This window comes from Coregonus clupeaformis, unplaced genomic scaffold (assembly GCF_020615455.1).
Source record: "Coregonus clupeaformis isolate EN_2021a unplaced genomic scaffold, ASM2061545v1 scaf0085, whole genome shotgun sequence".
In the NCBI taxonomy this organism is placed as follows: Eukaryota; Metazoa; Chordata; class Actinopteri; order Salmoniformes; family Salmonidae; genus Coregonus; species Coregonus clupeaformis.
This window is the reverse complement of record NW_025533540.1, coordinates 643,386-662,192: the sequence shown is the minus strand read 5'-3', so window position 1 is coordinate 662,192 and position 18,807 is coordinate 643,386. Positions and strand designations below refer to the sequence as shown.

General features: G+C 45.1%; 1 protein-coding gene across 5 annotated transcripts in view; it reads right to left on the bottom strand.

Annotated features, from left to right (window-relative positions):
• The window catches only part of spire1a (spire-type actin nucleation factor 1a), a 112,344-nt gene that overhangs the window by 90,325 nt on the left and 3,212 nt on the right, over positions 1-18,807 (bottom strand). For all 5 annotated transcript variants that reach the window (XR_005997924.2, XR_005997925.2, XM_041869313.2 and 2 more), the window contains exon 2: positions 10,408-10,439. Coding sequence is in view for 3 of the 5 variants with exons in the window: in XM_041869313.2 (XP_041725247.1) it covers positions 10,408-10,439 (32 nt within the window). In the remaining 2 variants the exon portion in view is untranslated. The remainder of the gene's footprint in view (positions 1-10,407; positions 10,440-18,807) is intronic.

The following is an 18,807-nucleotide window of genomic DNA, read 5'->3' as shown; positions in this document are numbered from 1 at the left end:
CCACTCAGATCGTCTGCTTTTCTGACTGCTGAATACCAGCTATAAACCACTCAGATCGTCTGCTTTTCTGACTGCTGAATACCATCTATAAACCACTCAGATCTGCTTTTCTGACTGCTGAATACCATCTATAAACCACTCAGATCTGCTTTTCTGACTGCTGAATACCAGCTATAAACCACTCAGATCTGCTTTTCTGACTGCTGAATACCAGCTATAAACCACTCCGATCATCTGCTTTTCTGACTGCTGAATACCAGCTATAAACCACTCAGATCTGCTTTTCTGACTGCTGAATACCAGCTATAAACCACTCAGATCATCTGCTTTTCTGACTGCTGAATACCAGCTATAAACCACTCAGATCATCTGCTTTTCTGACTGCTGAATACCAGCTATAAACCACTCAGATCGTCTGCTTTTCTGACTGCTGAATACCATCTATAAACCACTCAGATCTGCTTTTCTGACTGCTGAATACCATCTATAAACCACTCAGATCTGCTTTTCTGACTGCTGAATACCAGCTATAAACCACTCAGATCGTCTGCTTTTCTGACTGCTGAATACCAGCTATAAACCACTCAGATCATCTGCTTTTCTGACTGCTGAATACCATCTATAAACCACTCAGATCATCTGCTTTTCTGACTGCTGAATACCAGCTATAAACCACTCAGATCTGCTTTTCTGACTGCTGAATACCAGCTATAAACCACTCAGATCATCTGCTTTTCTGACTGCTGAATACCAGCTATAAACCACTCAGATCATCTGCTTTTCTGACTGCTGAATACCAGCTATAAACCACTCAGATCATCTGCTTTTCTGACTGCTGAATACCAGCTATAAACCACTCAGATCATCTGCTTTTCTGACTGCTGAATACCAGCTATAAACCACTCAGATCATCTGCTTTTCTGACTGCCGAATACCAGCTATAAACCACTCAGATCATCTGCTTTTCTGACTGCTGAATACCAGCTATAAACCACTCAGATCATCTGCTTTTCTGACTGCTGAATACCAGCTATAAACCACTCAGATCATCTGCTTTTCTGACTGCTGAATACCAGCTATAAACCACTCAGATCGTCTGCTTTTCTGACTGCTGAATACCAGCTATAAACCACTCAGATCGTCTGCTTTTCTGACTGCTGAATACCAGCTATAAACCACTCAGATCGTCTGCTTTTCTGACTGCTGAATACCATCTATAAACCACTCAGATTCGTCTGCTTTTCTGACTGCTGAATACCAGCTATAAACCACTCAGATCGTCTGCTTTTCTGACTGCTGAATACCAGCTATAAACCACTCAGATCATCTGCTTTTCTGACTGCTGAATACCATCTATAAACCACTCAGATCTCTGCTTTTCTGACTGCTGAATACCATCTATAAACCACTCAGATCCTGCTTTTCTGACTGCTGAATACCATCTATAAACCACTCAGATCTCTGCTTTTCTGACTGCTGAATACCAGCTATAAACCACTCAGATCATCTGCTTTTCTGACTGCTGAATACCAGCTATAAACCACTCAGATCATCTGCTTTTCTGACTGCTGAATACCAGCTATAAACCACTCAGATCGCTGCTTTTCTGACTGCTGAATACCAGCTATAAACCACTCAGATCATCTGCTTTTCTGACTGCTGAATACCAGCTATAAACCACTCAGATCATCTGCTTTTCTGACTGCTGAATACCAGCTATAAACCACTCAGATCATCTGCTTTTCTGACTGCTGAATACCAGCTATAAACCACTCAGATCGTCTGCTTTTCTGACTGCTGAATACCAGCTATAAACCACTCAGATCGTCTGCTTTTCTGACTGCTGAATACCAGCTATAAACCACTCAGATCGTCTGCTTTTCTGACTGCTGAATACCAGCTATAAACCACTCAGATCATCTGCTTTTCTGACTGCTGAATACCAGCTATAAACCACTCAGATCGTCTGCTTTTCTGACTGCTGAATACCAGCTATAAACCACTCAGATCGTCTGCTTTTCTGACTGCTGAATACCAGCTATAAACCACTCAGATCGTCTGCTTTTCTGACTGCTGAATACCAGCTATAAACCACTCAGATCGTCTGCTTTTCTGACTGCTGAATACCAGCTATACACCACTCAGATCGTCTGCTTTTCTGACTGCTGAATACCATCTATAAACCACTCAGATCTGCTTTTCTGACTGCTGAATACCATCTATAAACCACTCAGATCTGCTTTTCTGACTGCTGAATACCAGCTATAAACCACTCAGATCGTCTGCTTTTCTGACTGCTGAATACCAGCTATAAACCACTCAGATCGTCTGCTTTTCTGACTGCTGAATACCAGCTATAAACCACTCAGATCTGCTTTTCTGACTGCTGAATACCAGCTATAAACCACTCAGATCGTCTGCTTTTCTGACTGCTGAATACCAGCTATAAACCACTCAGATCATCTGCTTTTCTGACTGCTGAATACCAGCTATAAACCACTCAGATCGTCTGCTTTTCTGACTGCTGAATACCAGCTATAAACCACTCAGATCGTCTGCTTTTCTGACTGCTGAATACCAGCTATAAACCACTCAGATCATCTGCTTTTCTGACTGCTGAATACCAGCTATAAACCACTCAGATCTGCTTTTCTGACTGCTGAATACCAGCTATAAACCACTCAGATCGTCTGCTTTTCTGACTGCTGAATACCAGCTATAAACCACTCAGATCATCTGCTTTTCTGACTGCTGAATACCAGCTATAAACCACTCAGATCTGCTTTTCTGACTGCTGAATACCATCTATAAACCACTCAGATCATCTGCTTTCTATCCCCCTCTGTCATAGAACGGACTAGATTAAGCTGGCATGCAAAGGATTATGGTCAATGTAGTTAATTACCACATTTTCTGCACTAAATTATGTGGAATATTGGCCTGTTGGAATCAACTCCCTACTACGTCGCACAGTTCAGACTTCATCTAAAATGATCTCTACAGAAACTGCACAGAGCTCACCCAAAAAAATATGAACATAATGGAATTCAAATAATTGAACAGACGGTAAATTAGTGTAAATCCGAAAAATAACAAAATGTTGGTTAATCGCTCTGCACTAGTTGTTGACCAATTCCCTCTGTTCTATCCAAGCTGCAGCGATCATTACATTAGATGAGTTGACTGTGAAAGTGGGTCAGTGATCCACACCAGTGAGAGCCAGATTAGAGCCAGTGGGGCAAAGTGTTTAGAGGAGAGAGACCAGCTAAATCACATCAGAGAGAGACCAGCTAAATCACATCAGAGAGAGACCAGCTAAATCACATCAGAGAGAGAGAGAGAGACCAGCTGAATCACATCAGAGAGAGACCAGCTAAATCACATCAGAGAGAGAGAGAGAGACCAGCTGAATCACATCAGAGAGAGAGAGAGAGAGACCAGCTGAATCACATCAGAGAGAGAGAGAGAGAGAGACCAGCTAAATCACATCAGAGAGAGAGAGAGAGACCAGCTAAATCACATCAGAGAGAGAGAGAGAGAGAGACCAGCTGAATCACATCAGAGAGAGAGAGACCAGCTGAATCACATCAGAGAGAGAGAGACCAGCTGAATCACATCAGAGAGAGAGAGACCAGCTAAATCACATCAGAGAGAGAGAGAGAGAGACCAGCTAAATCACATCAGAGAGAGACCAGCTAAATCACATCAGAGAGAGACCAGCTGAATCACATCAGAGAGAGAGAGACCAGCTAAATCACATCAGAGAGAGAGAGAGAGAGAGACCAGCTGAATCACATCAGAGAGAGAGAGACCAGCTAAATCACATCAGAGAGAGACCAGCTGAATCACATCAGAGAGAGAGAGACCAGCTAAATCACATCAGAGAGAGAGAGAGAGAGAGACCAGCTGAATCACATCAGAGAGAGAGAGAGAGAGAGACCAGCTGAATCACATCAGAGAGAGAGAGACCAGCTAAATCACATCAGAGAGAGAGAGACCAGCTAAATCACATCAGAGAGAGACCAGCTGAATCACATCAGAGAGAGAGAGACCAGCTGAATCACATCAGAGAGAGAGAGACCAGCTAAATCACATCAGAGAGAGACCAGCTGAATCACATCAGAGAGAGAGAGACCAGCTAAATCACATCAGAGAGAGAGAGAGAGAGAGACCAGCTGAATCACATCAGAGAGAGAGAGACCAGCTAAATCACATCAGAGAGAGAGAGAGAGAGAGACCAGCTGAATCACATCAGAGAGAGAGAGACCAGCTGAATCACATCAGAGAGAGAGAGACCAGCTAAATCACATCAGAGAGAGAGAGAGAGAGAGACCAGCTAAATCACATCAGAGAGAGACCAGCTAAATCACATCAGAGAGAGACCAGCTGAATCACATCAGAGAGAGAGAGACCAGCTAAATCACATCAGAGAGAGACCAGCTAAATCACATCAGAGAGAGACCAGCTAAATCACATCAGCGAGAGAGAGAGAGAGAGACCAGCTGAATCACATCAGAGACCAGCTGAATCACATCAGAGAGAGAGAGACCAGCTGAATCACATCAGAGAGAGAGAGACCAGCTGAATCACATCAGAGAGAGAGAGACCAGCTGAATCACATCAGAGAGAGAGAGACCAGCTGAATCACATCAGAGAGAGAGAGACCAGCTGAATCACATCAGAGAGAGAGAGACCAGCTGAATCAGATCAGAGAGAGACCAGCTGAATCACATCAGAGAGAGAAAAAGACCAGCTGAATCACATCAGAGAGAGAAAAAGACCAGCTGAATCACATCAGAGAGAGAGAGACCAGCTGAATCACATCAGAGAGAGACCAGCTGAATCACATCAGAGAGAGAGAGACCAGCTGAATCACATCAGAGAGAGAGAGACCAGCTGAATCAGATCAGAGAGAGACCAGCTGAATCACATCAGAGAGAGAGAGACCAGCTGAATCACATCAGAGAGAGAGAGACCAGCTGAATCACATCAGAGAGAGAAAAAGACCAGCTGAATCACATCAGAGAGAGAGAGACCAGCTGAATCAGATCAGAGAGAGACCAGCTGAATCACATCAGAGAGAGAAAAAGACCAGCTGAATCACATCAGAGAGAGAGAGACCAGCTGAATCAGATCAGAGAGAGACCAGCTGAATCACATCAGAGAGAGAGAGACCAGCTGAATCACATCAGAGAGAGAGAGACCAGCTGAATCACATCAGAGAGAGAGAGACCAGCTGAATCAGATCAGAGAGAGACCAGCTGAATCACATCAGAGAGAGAGAGACCAGCTGAATCACATCAGAGAGAGAGAGACCAGCTGAATCACATCAGAGAGAGAGAGACCAGCTGAATCACATCAGAGAGAGAGAGACCAGCTGAATCAGATCAGAGAGAGACCAGCTGAATCACATCAGAGAGAGAAAAAGACCAGCTGAATCACATCAGAGAGAGAAAAAGACCAGCTGAATCACATCAGAGAGAGAGAGACCAGCTGAATCACATCAGAGAGAGAGAGACCAGCTGAATCACATCAGAGAGAGAGAGACCAGCTGAATCACATCAGAGAGAGACCAGCTGAATCACATCAGAGAGAGAAAAAGACCAGCTGAATCACATCAGAGAGAGAAAAAGACCAGCTGAATCACATCAGAGAGAGAAAAAGACAAGCTGAATCACATCAGAGAGAAAGAGAGAGACCAGCTGAATCACATCAGAGAGAGAGAGACCAGCTAAATCACATCAGAGAGAGACCAGCTAAATCACATCAGAGAGAGACCAGCTAAATCACATCAGCGAGAGACCAGCTAAATCACATCAGCGAGAGAGAGAGAGAGAGACCAGCTGAATCACATCAGAGAGAGACCAGCTAAATCACATCAGAGAGAGCGAGACCAGCTGAATCACATCAGAGAGAGAAAAAGACCAGCTGAATCACATCAGAGAGAGAGAGACCAGCTGAATCACATCAGAGAGAGAGAGACCAGCTGAATCACATCAGAGAGAGAGAGACCAGCTGAATCACATCAGAGAGAGAGAGACCAGCTGAATCACATCAAAGAGAGAAAAAGACCAGCTGAATCAGATCAGAGAGAGAGAAGCAACACTATAGGGTTATTATTAAGGTAGAGCAGTCAATCCCACAGAGATATTGTGAACATTAAGAATCTGAAATATTTGAAAAATAGTTATAAAATGTCATAAAGAGGAAGATATGAGTTAGTTCATGTCAGCATTTAAGGGGAATTTTGGGCCCCATGTTGTGGTGATTTCTGACTGGGTCATTGTCCTGCTGGAAGGTGAACCTCCTTCCCAGTCTCAAATCTCTGGAAGACTGAAACAGGTTTCCCTCAAGAATTTCCCTGTATTTAGCACCATCCATCATTCCTTCAATTCTGACCAGTTTCCCAGTCCCTGCCGATGAAAAACATCCCCACAGCATGATGCTGCCACCACCATGCTTCACTGTGGGGATGGTGTGCTCGGGGTGGTGAGAGGTGTTGGGTTTGCACCAGACATAGCGTTTTCCTTGATGGCCAAAAAGCTACATTTTAGTCTCAGCTGACCAGAGTACCTTCTTCCATATGTTTGGGGAGTCTACCACATGGCTTTTGGCGAACACCAAACGTGTTTACTTATTTTTTTTCTTTAAGCGATGGCTTTTTTCTGGACACTCTTCCGTAAAGCCCAGCTCTGTGGAGTGTACAGCTTAAAGTGGTCCTATGGACAGATACTCCAATCCCCGCTGTGGAGCTTTGCAGCTCCTTCAGGGTTATCTTTGGTCGTGAGTTTTGGTGGGCGGCCCTCTCTTGGCAGGTTTGTTGTGGTGCCATATTCTTTCTATTTTTTAATAGTGGATTTAAAATGGTGCTCCGTGGGATGTTCAAAGTTTCTGATATTTTTTTATAACCCAACCCTGATCTGTACTTCTCCACAACTTTCTCCCTGACCTGTTTGGAGAGCTCCTTGGTCTTCATGGTGCCGCTTGCTTGGTGGTGCCCCTTGCTTAGTGGTGTTGCAGACTCTGTGGCCTTTCAGAACAGATAGATAGATATATATATATATATATATATATATATACACACACACTGAGATCATGTGACACTTAAAGTCCACCTGTGTGCAATCTAACTAATTATGTGACTTCTGAAGGGAATTAGTTGCACCAGATCTTATTTAGGGGCTTCATAGCAAAGGGGGTGAATACATATGCACACACCACATCTCCATTATTTATTTTTTAGAATTTTTTGAAACAAGTTATTTGATTAATTTCACTTCACTAATTTGGACTATTTTGTGTGTCCATTACATGAAATCCCAAAAAAATCCATTAAAATTACATTTTTTGTCATTTAGCAGACGCTCTTATCCAGAGCGACTTACAGTTAGTGAATACATATTTTTTTTTATTTTATTATTTTTTTTTTTTTATACTGGCCCCCCGTGGGAATCAAACCCACAACTCTGGCGTTGCAAACGCCATGCTCTATCAACTGAGCTACATCCCTGCCGGCCATTCCCTCCCCTACCCTGGACGACGCTGGGGCAATTGTGCGCCGCCCATGAGTCTCCCGGTCGCGGCCGGCTGCGACAGAGCCTGGATTCAAACCAGGATCTCTAGTGGCACAGTTAGCACTGTGATGCAGTGCCTTAGACCACAGCGCCACTCAGGAGTTGTAATGCAGGTTGTAATGCAACAAAATAGGAAAAACACCAAGGGGGATGAATACTTTTGCAAGGCACTGTGTGTGTGTGTGTGTGTGTGTGTGTGTGTGTGTGTATATATATATACACAGGTAAAAGTCAGTAAATTAGAATATTTTGAAAAACTTGATTTATTTCAGTAATTGCATTCAAAAGGTGTAACTTGTACATTCTATTTATTCATTGCACACAGACTGATGCATTCAAATGTTTATTTCATTTAATTTTGATGATTTGAAGTGGCAACAAATGAAAATCCAAAATTCCGTGTGTCACAAAATTAGAATATTGTGTAAGGGTTACATTTTGAAGACACCTGGTGCCACAAACTAGTCAGCTGATTAACTCAAAACACCTGCAAAGGGCTTTAAATGGTCTCTCAGTCCAGTTCTGAAGCCTACACAAACATGGGGAAGACTTCAGATTTGACAGCTGTCCAAAAGGCGACCATCGACACATTGCACAAGGAGGGAAAGACACAAAAGGTTATTGCAGAAGAGGCTGGCTGTTCTCAGAGCTCTGTGTCCAAACACATTAATAGAGAGGCAAAGGGAAGGAAAAACTGTGGTCAGAAAAAGTGTACAAGCGATAGGGATCACCGCGCCCTAGTCAAGATTGTGAAAAAAAACCCATTCAAAAATGTGGGGGAGATTCACAAGGAGTGGACAGCTGCTGGAGTCAGGGCTTCAAGATCCACCACCAAGAGACGCTTGAAAGACATGGGTTTCAACTGCCGCATACCTCGTGTCAAGCCACTGTTGACCAAGAAACAGCGCGAAAAGCGTCTCACCTGGGCTAAAAAAAAAAAAGAGCTGGACTGCTGCTGAGTGGTCTAAAGTCATGTTTTCTGACGAAAGCAAATTTTGCATTTCCTTTGGAAATCGAGGTCCCAGAGTCTGGAGGAAGACAGGAGAGGCACAGGATCCACGTTGCCTGAAGTCTAGTGTAAAGTTTCCACCATCAGTGATGGTTTGGGGTGCCATGTCATCTGCTGGTGTCGGTCCACTCTGTTTCCTGAGATCCAGGGTCAACGCAGCCGTCTACCAGCAAGTTTTAGAGCACTTCATGCTTCCTGCTGCTGACCTGCTCTATGGAGATGGAGATTTCAGGTTCCAACAGGACTTGGCGCCTGCACACAGCGCAAAATCTACCCGTGCCTGGTTTACGGACCATGGTATTTCTGTTCTAAATTGGCCAGCCAACTCCCCTGACCTTAGCCCCATAGAAAATCTGTGGGGTATTGTGAAAAAGGAAGATGCAGAATGCCAGACCCAACAACGCAGAAGAGTTGAAGGCCACTATCAGAGCAACCTGGGCTCTCATAACACCTGAGCAGTGCCAGAAACTCATCGACTCCATGCCACGCCGCATTAATGCAGTAATTGAGGCAAAAGGAGCTCCAACCAAGTATTGAGTATTGTACATGCTCATATTTTTTCATTTTCATACTTTTCAGTTGGCCAACATTTCTAAAAAATCCCTTTTTTGTATTAGCCTTAAGTAATATTCTAATTTTGTGACACACGGAATTTTGGATTTTCATTTGTTGCCACTTCAAATCATCAAAATTAAATGAAATAAACATTTGAATGCATCAGTCTGTGTGCAATGAATAAATATAATGTACAAGTTACACCTTTTGAATGCAATTACTGAAATAAATCACGTTTTTCAAAATATTCTAATTTACTGACTTTTACCTGTATATACACAAACTTTCAAAAGTTTGGGGTCACTTAGAAATGTCCTTGTTTTCGAAAAAAAGCAATTTGTCCATTAAAATAACATCAAATTGATCAGAAATACAGTGTAGACATTGTTAATGTTGTAAATGGCCATTGTAGCTGGAAACGGCTGATCTTTAATGGAATATCTACATAGGCGTACAGAGGCCCATTATCAGCAACCATCAGTCCTGTGTTCCAATGGCACGTTGTGTTTGCTAATCCAAGTTTATAATTTTAAAAAGCTAATTGATCATTAGAAAACCCTTTTGCAATTGTGTTAGCACAGCTAAAAACTGTTGTGCTGATTAAAGAAGCAATAAAACGGGCCTTCTTGAGACTAGTTGAGTATCTGGAGCATCAGCAATTGTGGGTTCGATTACAGGATCAGAATGGCCAGAAACAAAGAACTTTCTTCTGAAGCTCGTCAGTCTATTCTTGTTCTGAGAAATGAAGGCTATTCCATGCGAGAAATTATATATATATATATATATATATATATATATATATATATATATTTTTTATTATTATGTATTATATATTATATTAGAAATTGCCAAGAAACTGAAGATCTCGTACAACGCTGTGTACTACTCCCTTCACAGAACAGCGCAAACTGGCTCTAACCAGAATAGAAAGAGGAGTGGGAGGCCCCGGTCCACAACTGAGCAAGAGGACAAATACATTAGAGTGTCTAGTTTGAGAAACAGACGCCTCACAGGTCCTCAACTGGCAGCTTCATTAAATAGTACCCGCAAAACACTAGTCTCAACGTCAACAGTGAAGAGGCGACTCCGGGATGCTGACCTTCTAGGCAGAGTTGCAAAGAAAAAGCCATATCTCAGACTGGCCAATAAAAAGAAAAGATTAAGATGGGCAAAAGAACACAGACACTGGACTTTTTCCTTTGCAATTCTGCCTAGGTCAGCATCCCAGAGTCACCGTTGTTCTGGAAGCATGGTATGTGTGTAACTCACCTCTAAGGACGTGTTGGGAGGTCTGTATTTATCTAGAAAGAGAAAAGAAAACAGTTAGTGAAATATGCAACACTAAATCCATATAGGGCCAGCACTGCAGTATCACTACATATATATAGGGCCAGCACTGCAGTATCACTACATACATATAGGACCAGCACTGCAGTATCACTACATACATATAGGACCAGCACTGCAGTATCACTACATACATATAGGACCAGCACTGCAGTATCACTACATACATATAGGGCCAGCACTGCAGTATCACTACATACATATAGGGCCAGCACTGCAGTATCACTACATACATATAGGACCAGCACTGCAGTATCACTACATACATATAGGGCCAGCACTGCAGTATCACTACATATATATAGGGCCAGCACTGGAGTATCACTACATATATATAGGGCCAGCACTGGAGTATCACTACATATATATAGGGCCAGCACTGCAGTATCACTACATATATATAGGGCCAGCACTGCAGTATCACTACATATATATAGGGCCAGCACTGCAGTATCACTACATATATATAGGGCCAGCACTGCAGTATCACTACATATATATAGGGCCGGCACTGCAGTATCACTACATACATATAGGGCCAGCACTGGAGTATCACTACATAAATATAGGGCCAGCACTGGAGTATCACTACATAAATATAGGGCCAGCACTGGAGTATCACTACATAAATATAGGGCCAGCACTGGAGTATCACTACATACATATAGGGCCAGCACTGCAGTATCACTACATAAATATAGGGCCAGCACTGGAGTATCACTACATAAATATAGGGCCAGCACTGGAGTATCACTACATAAATATAGGGCCAGCACTGCAGTATCACTACATAAATATAGGGCCAGCACTGCAGTATCACTACATAAATATAGGGCCAGCACTGGAGTATCACTACATAAATATAGGGCCAGCACTGCAGTATCCCTACATACACACTGCTCAAAAAAATAAAGTGAACACTAAAATAACACATCCTAGATCTGAATGAATGAAATAATCTTATTAAATACTTTTTTCTTCTTTACATAGTTGAATGTGCTGACAACAAAATCACACAAAAATTATCAATGGAAATCAAATGTATCAACCCATGGAGGTCTGGATTTGGAGTCACCCTCAAAATTAAAGTGGAAAACCACACTACAGGCTGATCCAACTTTGATGTAATGTCCTTAAAACAAGTCAAAATGAGGCTCAGTAGCGTGTGTGGCCTCCACGTGCCTGTATGACCTCCCTACAACGCCTGGGCATGCTCCTGATGAGGTGGCGGATGGTCTCCTGAGGGATCTCCTCCCAGACCTGGACTAAAGCATCCGCCAACTCCTGGACAGTCTGTGGTGCAACGTGGCGTTGGTGGATGGAGCGAGACATGATGTCCCAGATGTGCTCAATTGGATTCAGGTCTGGGGAACGGGCGGGCCAGTCCATAGCATCAATGCCTTCCTCTTGCAGGAACTGCTGACACACTCCAGCCACATGAGGTCTAGCATTGTCTTGCATTAGGAGGAACCCAGGGCCAACCGCACCAGCATATGGTCTCACAAGGGGTCTGAGGATCTCATCTCGGTACCTAATGGCAGTCAGGCTACCTCTGGCGAGCACATGGAGGGCTGTGCGGCCCCCCAAAGAAATGCCACCCCACACCATGACTGACCCACCGCCAAACCGGTCATGCTGGAGGATGTTGCAGGCAGCAGAACGTTCTCCACGGCGTCTCCAGACTCTGTCACGTCCGTCACATGTGCTCAGTGTGAACCTGCTTTCATCTGTGAAGAGCACAGGGCGCCAGTGGCAAATGCCAAACGTCCTGCACGGTGTTGGGCTGTAAGCACAACCCCCACCTGTGGACGTCGGGCCCTCATACCACCCTCATGGAGTCTGTTTCTGACCGTTTGAGCAGACACATGCACATTTGTAGCCTCCTGGAGGTCATTTTGCAGGGCTCTGGCAGTGCTCCTCCTGCTCCTCCTTGCACAAAGGCAGAGGTAGCGGTCCTGCTGCTGGGTTGTTGCCCTCCTACGGCCTCCTCCACGTCTCCTGATGTACTGGCCTGTCTCCTGGTAGCGCCTCCATACTCTGGACACTACGCTGACAGACACAGCAAACCTTCTTGCCACAGCTCGTATTGATGTGCCATCCTGGATGAGCTGCACTACCTGAGCCACTTGTGTGGGTTGTAGACTCCGTCTCATTCTACCACTAGAGTGAAAGCACCGCCAGCATTCAAGTCACCAAAACATCAGCCAGGAAGCATAGGAACTGAGAAGTGGTCTGTGGTCACCACCTGCAGAACCACTCCTTTATTGGGGGTGTCTTGCTAATTGCCTATAATTTCCACCTGTTGTCTATTCCATTTGCACAACAGCATGTGAAATGTATTGTCAATCAGCTTCCTAAGTGGACAGTTTGATTTCACAGAAGTGTGATTGACTTGGAGTTACATTGTGTTGTTTAAGTGTTCCCTTTATTTTTTTGAGCAGTGTATATAGGACCAGCACTGCAGTATCACTACAAATATACAGTGCATTCGGAAAGTATTCAGACCCCTTGAACTTTTTCCACTTAGGGATGGTGCCAGGTTTCCTCCAGACATGACGCTTGGCATTCAGGCCAAATAGTTCAATATTGGTTTCATCAGACCAGAGAATCTTGTTTCTCATGGTCGGAGAGTCCTTCAGGTGCCTTTTGGCAAACTCCAAGAGGGCTGTTATGTGCCTTTTACTGAGGAGTGGCTTCCTTCTGGCCACTCTACCATAATGGCCTGATTGGTGGAGTGCTGCAGAGATGGTTGTCCTTCTGGAAGGTCCTCCCATCTCCACAGAGGAACTCTAGAGCTCTGTCAGAGTGACCATTGGGTTCTTGGTCACCTCCCTGACCAAGGCCCTTCTCCACCGATTGCTCAGTTTGGCCGGGCGGCCAGCTCTAGGAAAAGTCTTGGTGTTTCCAAACTGCTGTCATATCAACACATTCATTATAATGCCATTATAGTTTTAGTGCCGATTTTCACCATTTATCAAGGCCACTTGGAGCTTATAATGATGTTTAGGCTACTGATGATTTCATCCTTTGGCCGCGTCTTGGTGGTTGGGGTAATAAGCTGTTACTGGTGGTTGGGGTAATAAGCTGCTACTGGTGGTTGGGGTAATAAGCTGCTACTGGTGGTTGGGGTAATAAGCTGCTACTGGTGGTTGGGGTAATAAGCTGCTACTGGTGGTTGGGGTAATAAGCTGTTACTGGTGGTTGGGGTAATAAGCTGCTACTGGTGGTTGGGGTAATAAGCTGCTACTGGTGGTTGGGGTAATAAGCTGCTACTGGTGGTTGGGGTAATAAGCTGCTACTGGTGGTTGGGGTAATAAGCTGCTACTGGTGGTTGGGGTAATAAGCTGTTACTGGTGGTTGGGGTAATAAGCTGTTACTGGTGGTTGGGGTAATAAGCTGCTACTGGTGGTTGGGGTAATAAGCTGCTACTGGTGGTTGGGGTAATAAGCTGCTACTGGTGGTTGGGGTAATAAGCTGCTACTGGTGGTTGGGGTAATAAGCTGTTACTGGTGGTTGGGGTAATAAGCTGTTACTGGTGGTTGGGGTAATAGGCTGTTACTGGTGGTTGGGGTAATAAGCTGCTACTGGTGGTTGGGGTAATAAGCTGTTACTGGTGGTTGGGGTAATAAGCTGTTACTGGTGGTTGGGGTAATAAGCTGCTACTGGTGGTTGGGGTAATAAGCTGCTACTGGTGGTTGGGGTAATAAGCTGCTACTGGTGGTTGGGGTAATAAGCTGTTACTGGTGGTTGGGGTAATAAGCTGTTACTGGTGGTTGGGGTAATAAGCTGTTACTGGTGGTTGGGGTAATAAGCTGCTACTGGTGGTTGGGGTAATAAGCTGTTACTGTGTTAACACATATGCTTTCTGGCCACATCTTGACCATGCGTCTTGGTGGTTGGGGTAATCGTCTTGGTCGTTGGGGTAATCGTCTTGGTGGTTGGGGTAATCGTCTTGGTGGTTGGGGTAATCGTCTTGGTGGTTGGGGTAATCGTCTTGGTGGTTGGGGTAATCGTCTTGGTGGTTGGGGTAATCGTCTTGGTGGTTGGGGTAATCGTCTTGGTGGTTGGGGTAATAAGCTGCTACTGGTGGTTGGGGTAATAAGCTGTTACTGTGTTAACACATATGCTTTCTGGCCACATCTTGACCATGCGTCTTGGTGGTTGGGGTAATCGTCTTGGTCGTTGGGGTAATCGTCTTGGTGGTTGGGGTAATCGTCTTGGTGGTTGGGGTAATCGTCTTGGTCGTTGGGGTAATCGTCTTGGTGGTTGGGGTAATCGTCTTGGTGGTTGGGGTAATCGTCTTGGTGGTTGGGGTAATCGTCTTGGTGGTTGGGGTAATCGTCTTGGTGGTTGGGGTAATCGTCTTGGTGGTTGGGGTAATCGTCTTGGTGGTTGGGGTAATCGTCTTGGTGGTTGGGGTAATCGTCTTGGTGGTTGGGGTAATCGTCTTGGTGGTTGGGGTAATCGTCTTGGTGGTTGGGGTAATCGTCTTGGTGGTTGGGGTAATCGCCTTGGTGGTTGGGGTAATCGTCTTGGTGGTTGGGGTAATCGTCTTGGTGGTTGGGGTAATCGTGTTGGTGGTTGGGGTAATCGTCTTGGTGGTTGGGGTAATAAGCTGCTTTCTGTTTCAAAGTTGTAATAAAGTCACTCCACAAATCAAATTGATTGAACACTTTCCATATAGCCTACAGCTATATGATTATGGGGGTGGGAGCCACACAAAAAACCAACTCATCATAAGGGGCCGCAGTGGCTCGTGGGTCTGCGTACCCACATCCATCCCCCCTGCCCTCCAATTTGAGAGCAAAACATTTTAGTGGCCCCCCTCGTGACAGCGCAGAGAAAACCGTTTTAAAGTTAATTTCCTGCAATTCTACACATTTTGCCATAGGGTGGAGGAAATGTTTGCAGTTTTTTATTATGATAACTGATGATCAATGGACCCACCCCAGTCGGTAATTGGACCATGCTTACTACAAGTTTAGATAGCCGGCCACGAGACTAACTTACCAATACAAATAAATGTTAGCTGACATGGCTAATTGAATGACGGCTGATATACAACCACATTTCTAAATGTCACCTTGTCTATTCTATTCTCAACGGGAAGTTGAGACCCCGATAGAGTTCTTAAAATATAACTCATTTATACAAATTTATTTTTGAAATTGGTCCGCGTTCCTACAAAAAGGGGGACGCCAGTTACCCCTCCCTGGCCTTCAATAACAAACTAATGAAAATGCTAAATGTCTTACTTGAAATAAAATAAATAGCATTCTAATGTTACCAAGGCCTTCATAAACACAACCAAATGATTATTTTTGCGATAGCATATATGAAATGTATTAATTCCACTGTTAGAATGTTGCAGTCAGAATGACATCGTCTTGAAGGAGGAGGTCCTTACACGCCCAGCCGTTGTAGTGTTAAAGGGATCCTAAAGGGATTGCTAGCAGATACCATAGACTTCCAGTCCTTGTGCTAACGCCAGTTAGCATTGGCTCGCGAAACTAAATCTAACTTCCTTCATACTGGATAAAAATGGTATCCACAAGCTCAACTGACTCTGAGGAAGTAGATAAAGGGCCTCATCACCCGAAGTATCCCCTTTAACACAATGAGAGGATGAAGAGAGTCCAACAGACTGCCCTATCCAGACTGCCCTATCCAGACTGCCCTATCCAGACTGCCCTATCCAACTCAGAGAAATCATCTTGATGGCGCTAATAATCATTTTAATAATGTACTCCTGTCAGGAGTAATTCCCCTTACAGAGAAGTGAACCACTTTGGGGCCAACGGTGCCAACTACCCACAGAGACAGGAGACAGAGGTACCAACTACCCACAGAGACAGTAGAGGAGAGCGGTACCAACTACCCACAGAGACAGGAGACAGAAGTACCAACTACCCACAGAGACAGAAGTACCAACTACCCACAGAGACAGAAGTACCAACAACCCACAGAGACAGGAGACAGAAGTACCAACTACCCACAGAGACAGAAGTACCAACTACCCACAGAGACAGTAGACAGAAGTACCAACTACCCACAGAGACAGGAGACAGAGGTACCAACTACCCACAGAGACAGTAGAGGAGAGCGGTACCAACTACCCACAGAGACAGGAGACAGAAGTACCAACTACCCACAGAGACAGAAGTACCAACTACCCACAGAGACAGAAGTACCAACTACCCACAGAGACAGGAGACAGAAGTACCAACTACCCACAGAGACAGAAGTACCAACTACCCACAGAGACAGGAGACAGAAGTACCAACTACCCACAGAGACAGGAGACAGAGGTACCAACTACCCACAGAGACAGGAGACAGAGGTACCAACTACCCACAGAGACAGGAGACAGAGGTACCAACTACCCACAGAGACAGGAGACAGAAGTACCAACTACCCACAGAGACAGTAGACAGAAGTACCAACTACCCACAGAGACAGCAGAGGAGCCAGAGGTACCAACTACCCACAGAGACAGTAGAGGAGCCAGAGGTACCAACTACCCACAGAGACAGTAGAGGAGCCAGAGGTACCAACTACCCACAGATACAGTAGAGGAGCCAGAGGTGCCAACTACCCACAGAGACAGTAGAGGAGACAGAGGTGCCAACTACCCACAGAGACAGTAGAGGAGACAGAGGTGCCAACTACCCACAGAGACAGTAGACAGGTGCCAACTACCCACAGAGACAGGAGAGGAGACAGGCAGGCAGGTAGAGAACTTTAATGTCAGACCAATGGGCATAATAATATGCCTCCTCCCTCCCTCCCACACACCAAACACCCTTTCTAAGGCCAGCTGTGCAATCCATCCAGCTCTCAGTAGCTCAGACTAGGACCCTAGTAACACGCTGCTGTAGCATTAACTAAAACAGCTCTACATGGATAAAACTACACTGTTACATTTTTATTTATTTAGCAGACGCTCTCATCCAGAGCGACTTACAGGAGCAATTAGGGTTAAGTGCCTTGCTCAAGGGCACAGACAGATACAAAGCTCTCCCTTGCCCTCCATTTGGCAAATCTGACCATAATTCTATCCTCCTGATTCCTGTTTATACGCAAAAACTAAAGCAGGAAGTACCAGTGACTCGCTCAATACGGAAGTGGTCAGATGACGCGGATGCTAAGCTACAGGACTGTTTTGCTAGCACAGACTGGAATATGTTCCGGGATTCATCCAATGGCGTTGAGGAGTATACCACATCAGTCACCGGCATCATCAATAAGTGCATTGACAAAGTCGTCCCCACAGTGACCGTACGTACATATCCCAAACAGAAGCCATGGATTACAGGAAACATCCGCACTGAGCTAAAGGGTAGAGCTGCCGCGTTCAAGGAGCGGGAAACTAATCCGGACGCTTATAAGAAGTCCCGCTATGCCCTCAGACGAACCATCAAACAGGCAAAGAGTCAATACAGGACTAAGATTGAATCCTACTACACCGGCTCTGATGCTCGTCGGAAGTGGCAGGGTTTGAAAACTATTACAGACTACAAAGGGAAACCCAGCCGCGAGCTGCCCAGTGACGCAAGCCTACCATTAACATTGACGGGGCTGTAGTGGAGCGGGTCGAGAGTTTCAAGTTCCTTGGTGTCCACATAACAAACGAACTATCGTGGTCCAAACACACCAAGACAGTCGTGAAGAGGGCACGACAACACCTTTTCCCCCTCAGGAGACTGAAAAGATTTGGCATGGGTCACCAGATCCTCAAAAAGTTCTACAGCTGCACCATCGAGAGCATCCTGACCGGTTGCATCACCGCCTGGTATGGCAACTGCTCTGCACTGACCGTAAGGCGCTACAGAGGGTAGTGCGTATGGCCCAGTACATCACTGGGACAAATCTTCCTGCCATCCAGGACCTGTATACCAGGCGGTGTCAGAGGAAGGCCCAAAAAAATGGTCAAAGACTCCAGTCACCCAAGTCATAGACTGTTCTCTCTGCTACCGCACGGCAAGCGGTACCGGAGTGCCAAGTCTAGATCCAAAAGGCTCCTTAACAGCGTCCACCCCCAAGCCATAAGATGCTGAACAATTAATCAAATGGCCATCCTGACGGTTTACATTGACCCCCCCCCCCCCTTGATTTAACACTGCTGCTACTCCCTGTTTATTATCTATGCAGTCACTTTACCCCTACCTACATGTACAAATTACCTCGACTAACCTGTACCCCCGCACATTGACTCTGTACCGGTACCCCCTGTATATAGCCTCATTATTAGGGCAGCAGGTAGCTTAGTGGGTTGTTTTAGTAAACGAAAGGTCGCTGGTTCTAATCCCCGAGCCGACTAGG